Here is a 7,076-nt window from a genome sequence, read left to right as displayed (position 1 = left end):
TCACTTCAAATGTTAGAAAGTAACTGTATGATATTCCAAATAGACAAAGATTATCAAGTATACACTATACATATAACGCATTCCATGTATTGCTTACAGACGTTATTACTTGCAATTCATACGAATCTATAAATATAGATATAGATATGTATGTATAATCGTATTGTATGTAAGCTTTATTGATGCCAAAAATGTGGTCATTTAAAAATGATCAATACACTAAAATCAAGTTAATACTTATAATCTTTCCCCGACTAGAAAAAAAATTGTAAAACCAATTGGAACGCAATTGGGTGCCCAATAGGGAACCCAACATTGGGATGTAACGCAGCACCCAAGATGGTCCCGATCGGGTAATCCCTATTGGGTCCCAAACGGATGTACCCAACTATATTCCAATTGGGTATACTCTATAGGGTTCCAATTGGGTCAGCCCTGTAGAAACCCTAAGATAACCCAATAAAATCTCAACATACAAAAGATTTGCTAAAATTAATTTTTTATTTAAATAAAATAAATAATAAGAATAATTTTATTCCACTACACTGTTATTTTTTTTGTTCATATTGTTTATCTTTCGAAGAAGACCATGGCCGTCCCAATCCCGAGCTCCTCGTAAAACCGATTTCAGAGCATTTAAAATTGCCGGTTTGTCTACAGCATAAGCTGCATTTGAGCTCAATTTTTTTATTAAAATATCTAAAATATTTAAAAAAAAAATTAATTTTCAATAGTTAAGACATACATTCAATAATATTAATAAATATATATTTTAGAGCACATATTTTAGAGCAATATCACGGGAAATATATGCTCGAATAAGACAACTCATATTTTTTACGAATCTCGTTTTTGTTGACATGCTGCATCATCTGACATTTCTGCAAACAATTTAACACTTATAACTTATAATTTTTAACTAGTATATTTTATATTTCAGTAGATTAAAGGATCCTCTATTAAATAATTAAAAATAATTTATCAATCTCATATTTATCATATAACCAATTGATCCCTGAAATTTTCTTAAAAACGATTAACTATTTGCAGGAAATGATAATATCATTAATATTTAAATTTTCAGTAGGTTATTACAGTTATTAATACAGATATTGTAGTTAACAATTAAATTTTAAATCGATAATTTCGAATTTGAAAGTTAAACCGATAATTTATTTTCCAATAAATGATTTAAAACAATCTGATAAATCAATAAATTGAAAATTGTTTGTTCGATAATTTGTTTTTAAATTGATGAACGTAAGGAATATAATCAATACATTTTTTATCAAAAAAAAAATTTTAAAAATTTTGATTGAACATTTTCATTGAATAAAAAATGTTTAAATTAATAACTTTTAACCTTTTTTTATTTAATTATAATAATTGATTAAGCTGTTAAATTTTTAGTTTAATTCGTAATTAAACTTTTGACAGTTGATTGTTTAAAAATTTTTTAGTATTAAATTGGTTTTCGATTGAATAAATTTATTTCTATTTATTTATAAAAATATGAATAATACTTTACCAAAGACTCATTAAACTTTGAATCAGTGCCAATTTTTTCATTAAATTTAATGAAAATTGCATCTTCTTGAATAGGGAAGTTAAATTCTGCCTCTTGCTTGTCATCATTTGTACTTTCACTAATATCTTCGTTGTTATTGCTATTGCATGAACAATTTTTTAATTTTTTCATCTCGATTTGTAGAAGTTTTAACTCTGACGTATTGTTGACAAGTTGCGAATTTATACATGCAATCTGCTTACACAGACTTTGGAAATATTTGATTACAGTTGATTTCTCTGTAGAATGGAAAATAATAATTAATACAATAATTACGCATTAAATTTGTAAGATATTTTCTAATTAAAAAAAGCAAAAAAACTTACCATCTACTGCTAAAGTTTCATTTGGTCTTTGAAGAGCGTTTTCATTTTGATATGTCATAATTTTTTTTGTATTTTCACCACCCTGCCCTATATCATGCCCTATAGAGTCCAATAGACAAGCAGATGTACTTTTCGCTGTTAAAAAGTTATTCGTATCAAGCTTGAATTTTTTTATATTTATATTTCGTTCCTGAATTTTTATTTTTTTGTTGGGACTTAACATTAATTTTTTTGAATGTAATGATCGCTTCTTATACGGTGAAGTAGCACCAGATTTGACTGGAGTCTCATTGAATGATGATGATCATGAAAATGAAAGAGATGTGTCGACTTTTTGGTCAGAATGCTTCAAATCTTTTTTCTTCATATTATTGAATCGTTTTTTTTTTTTGATGACGTGATAGACTGAGTTTCAAATGAAGACTCATTTGAAGATGATAACGGTGATAACGGAGGTAAATTGTTTTTCTGGCCAGATCGCTGTAATTTTATTTTCTTAGGAAATTTCATGGTTTCTCTTTCCTCATCTGAGTCACTTGGTTCATCAGAATCTATACAAAAGAATATAAAATAATTAATAAAAGAATTAATTAATTTATTTAAATTGTACATACCAGTTTTTGTTGGCGATTTATTAAATTTTAGACTGCCTTTGTTTAATAGATCTTTCATTTTATCTGCATTATCAGCATGTGATTTGATTTTTAATTTTTTTTGTCACTTATTGCTATTAGTTCAGCAGATTTTTCATTATCAGTAGTATACGCATATGGATTTTTTTCCAGAATTTCCAGTCTTTTTTCCGCTTCTTCGTATGTATCTGTGATATTAATTGATTAATGATTAATATAATTGTAAAGATAACACATTACTTTTTAATAAAAAAAATAGTTAAGCTTACAAAAGTTAACCCACATAATTTAAGATCACTGAATTTAGCAGAATTTTAAAAATTTTCTGATTTTTTTTTTCATTAATAAAAATTAGAATTAAAAAAAGTGTAAGAAATTGTACTTTTAGTATTTCAAGTTTTTTACACATCAAATTTTTTTAAAAGGTTGTTTTGTGATAATTTATTTAATAATAAAAATCATAAAAATTTTTAGATGTCGACTGATTTCAGTGTCATAATTAAAAAATGATAAAAATAAAATATAAATGTATAAATAAATGAAAGACATAACATACTTGCTCTGCCTCGAATGTCCACGAGGTATTCGGGCCATGAAGACAAAAGTCCAGCACACTTCATAACCATATTTTGCAATGTTTTAAATTTCTGTAAATCATATGGTGCTGGCATAAATTTACAGTAAGTACTGTCCGTAATTTTGTCATATGACAACCAAGAACTGGGAACGATATCAATACTTTTCGTCAAACTGTCGTCCAAAAAAAGAATCAACTGATATTTATGATTTTTTCTAGAATTAATAGAAATATTAATGCCAATATAAAATTAAAATCAGTGTAAGCTAACCAAAAAAAATTAATTATTTCACAAATTCTTACTTTGCATGAGACATAATTTTTATCAATTGTATTCACTATACTAGCACTTGATTAATATTTTATCAATTATATTGCACTGCGTAGCACTTTTTTTATTATTATTTTTATAAATTATTTTGCACAGTAATATAACCATAAATTATTCCAGAAATTCAGCGTCTTGATGCGTTATTCAAACGTTCTTTGATGCAGGAGTCACAAGTGTATAATAAGTATTTATCTGCTAGTTCTTTGTTGTAGGCGCGGACCTGTCTGAACTTGTATATATTATAGTCACAACATTCGCCACCACGTGTGCCGCTGGTGTTACACAAACAACTATTAGATTTTACCGCCATATATAATAATAATAATAATAATAATAATAATAATAATAATAATAATAATAATATATAATAATTATAATAAAATTAAAATAAATAAATCCCCTGTAGGGATTATTTTGATGTTAAAGTTTAAAAGAAATTTATTTATTTTTATTTAAATAAGTAATAAGACATTAATATTTAAAATTTTTTTATTATTTTTGATTTTTAAAAATAAAAATGTTTTTTTTGAGAAATTTTAATTTTTTTTTACAATTATTATGAATTTTGAAAACAGTTTAGAATTAATTTTTGTAAGTCTTTCACGAACATTAGGATAATTTCTGATATTTAATTATGTTATTGATAAAATAAATAATTATTAATTAAATAAATATTGATAAATCTTGAAAATAATTATTATTTTATCAATTTTTTCAATTTTATTTAATAAAATTACATTTTTGTAGTAATTTCTATAATACTATAAGAGTATAATAGATTTAATAGAGTACAATAGATTATAATACATTTCCATAATATTACATATGTAATAAAGGTATGGCGTACATTTTTTCTGTATCGTTCATATTTATTAAAAAGGGTACCATTTTTTTATCTATGCTAATTAATGGAACTGTTACTCTTTGACAGTTTCTTTTGCTAACAGTCCATTCATCAAGGTATTCTGAACTAAATGGATATTGAAAAATGGGACCTTTTTTTTTTAATTTTAAGCCGGATATTTTAATCGAGTTTTCACCTATGGTATAAATATTTTCTCAATTAACACTATATTTTTATTTAACAGTATTACTACATTGTTTGGATGTTTTAATGTAATAATTGACTGTTCAAACTCAACACATTTAATCGGTATATCATTTATTTCATCAGGAGGTAATTGCTTTAGAATTTTTATACGAGCCGGAATTGTACGTTTGTCTGTATTAGCTAAAGATAACTTGCTTAGTCGCCGACATACTTGAGCAAGTGGGCGATTTCCAGTTCGAATGTATTTCCTTAATTTTACAAGATAATTCTCGAATGAATAACCAGACACTTCTGGGATCGTGCAGTTCATATGTTGAACGTTATCAGCAAGATGGTATAGACAAAATGTTTGGCAGCAAGATGGTATAGACAAGATGGTATAAAAAATGTTTGTAAACATCTTCAGACAGGAATTTTTTTAAAATTACTGGACCAGCACACAATAATAAAAATGAGTACTCAGTAGCTTAAATTTTGAAATATTATCTAGAGACCTAGTTGTTCTCTGAAAATCTTGAGGGACTTGCGACTTCAGTTGGAGTAATAAACTTGATAATAAATCTTTCATATTCTTACTTAATTTTACTGATTTGATATTACTACTGAGCCAATAGTCGAATATTTTTTTAACGATTCCTAAATATACTAAATGCATTGAATCTAATGAAAAATCATTTATCATATCAATTTGAGGATTAATATTAAGTAGAGGTGATATACCAATGTGATGTTAAGGATTACTTTGGTTCCGAAATGAATTATCAGTTCTTGGTGTACACATAGCTGTATTTATAGGATAAATCGTGCGTCCTGCTACTCGTTGACCTTCAACTTCACACCGTTCACAAGCCTAATAACCTCCATGACCTTTCATACACTTAACGAACGATCGAGCTGGTCTATCACAAATAAATGCCTTTATTGTTACTTGAAATAATAAATCATCTATTTGCACTCCAGATTCCAAAAGCTGATTTACTTCAATGACAAATTTTCTTAAGTAACTTTCCACACATCTGGGTTTATGATTTCCACAATAAATGGCTACTGGAAAAGGCTTATAAATATCGGGTTGGTGAAATACTTTGCACAAAATAGGCCAGATTTACATGGAACTAGATTTATAAAGAGGTAAACCATCAATATTAAAAAGTAATTAAAGATGACGGACTTCATGTAATTCTGGATTTACACATTTTTTTAAATTCTCTGTTATTCCAAAATAAACAAATTCTCCTGAATCGTTGTCGGTTAATTTTTCTATGGTATATGGAACATTATTTGTCCCTAGAAATATTTTAGAACATTTAGGTAGTTCAGGATAACGTGTTCTTCGTAAAATTTTTAAGAGCTCATCTAATCTACTGTGTGGAAGTGGAGGTTCCTTCAATGCCCATTGACGAACTTTCTCAATTTCATCTAAATCATTTTCTTCGTCAACACCAATCATGTCATCGTCACTATCTTCTAACAACTCTCTAAGATCATTTAATTTTTCTTGATCTGCAACATCAATTTCTTCATGATTATCCACGTCATCAATTTGTTCATCATTGTCACTTAATACATAGCCATCGAGATCATTATTCAGGAAAAAGTTTCTATAATCATCAATTGCTTCAGGTGCATCTTCGATATCACTAGAACTAGATGATAAGTTGTGATCACCATCAACCATTTGATCATCATCTTGAAGCTGAAACGTTCCACGATGTCTTCTGACTCTTAATCGTCCAAGCTCACGTCTAACGTACTCACGATCTCCAATAGACATTTTTAATACTATTACTATTACTATACTACTAACTACACAGTTGATATATTTTGATTTAAATAATAAATAAAAAATTAAATAAAAAATTTGATTTAAACTAATAATAAATTATTATCATTTTTCAATAACTATAAATAAAATTTTTGGTTAATTTTACACAACACAAGTTGATTAAGAACGCAAAAAGTTTTAAATAAAATATGTCAACACTTACAAAACGTGATTTAACATTATTTTTAGGTTGTTGATAAATGATATTTGTAAGATGCCACCTTGTAGTCGAAGACTACACTAACACTATTCAAAACGGGTCATGTGTTCTCATGGTTGGAACGTACTTGCTATATTGAACTACTGAAAACAGGCCATACTAATGTACACTATGCCATTTATATCACTAACCATACCAATGAAAGCAAGAAAGAAAAAAATACAATAAAAATGGTTTTCACGAAAAAAAATGTTGTCCCGAGTAACTTATGTTTTTTTTTTCTTTTTTTTCTTTTTTTTTTTTTTTTTTCGTTGAATGTTATTTTGGATAATCTATAAAATTATTTATTCGTTCTAAAATTAAAATTATTTTTTTTTTAAGTTGATATTTCTATTTTAAAAACATTAGTAGGTAACTATACTGTATCATCATGCGTCGATTTTTAAGTTCGGATAACCTAATGTATTCCCAAAAATATTCAAAAGAGGAAAACCCGACAGCGAGTTACTGATAAGAAGGTTTAGTTTTCCCAACGTGTTACCAATTGGTTCCCAATCGGGTAAACCTCACAGCAAGTTATTTATTTTGACGTTGGGTTATCCCAAAA

The 7,076-nt window shown here is 27.0% G+C and overlaps 1 protein-coding gene across 1 annotated transcript; it reads right to left on the bottom strand.

Moving 5' to 3' along the window:
• Positions 1-829: 829 nt before the first annotated feature.
• LOC123259218 (coiled-coil domain-containing protein 1-like) lies at positions 830-6,312 on the bottom strand. The gene is made up of 2 exons (XM_044719557.1): positions 5,833-6,312; positions 830-909 (listed from the first exon to the last, which is right to left on the bottom strand). Exons 1-2 carry the CDS (start codon positions 6,256-6,258, stop codon positions 907-909), a joined length of 429 nt encoding a protein of 142 aa, XP_044575492.1. The 5' UTR covers positions 6,259-6,312; the 3' UTR covers positions 830-906.
• Positions 6,313-7,076: the final 764 nt, after the last annotated feature.

Source organism: Cotesia glomerata, linkage group LG2 (genome assembly GCF_020080835.1).
Source record: "Cotesia glomerata isolate CgM1 linkage group LG2, MPM_Cglom_v2.3, whole genome shotgun sequence".
Lineage (NCBI taxonomy): Eukaryota > Metazoa > Arthropoda > Insecta > Hymenoptera > Braconidae > Cotesia > Cotesia glomerata.
Note: the sequence above shows the minus strand (reverse complement) of the source record. Positions and strands in the feature narration are given on the sequence as shown.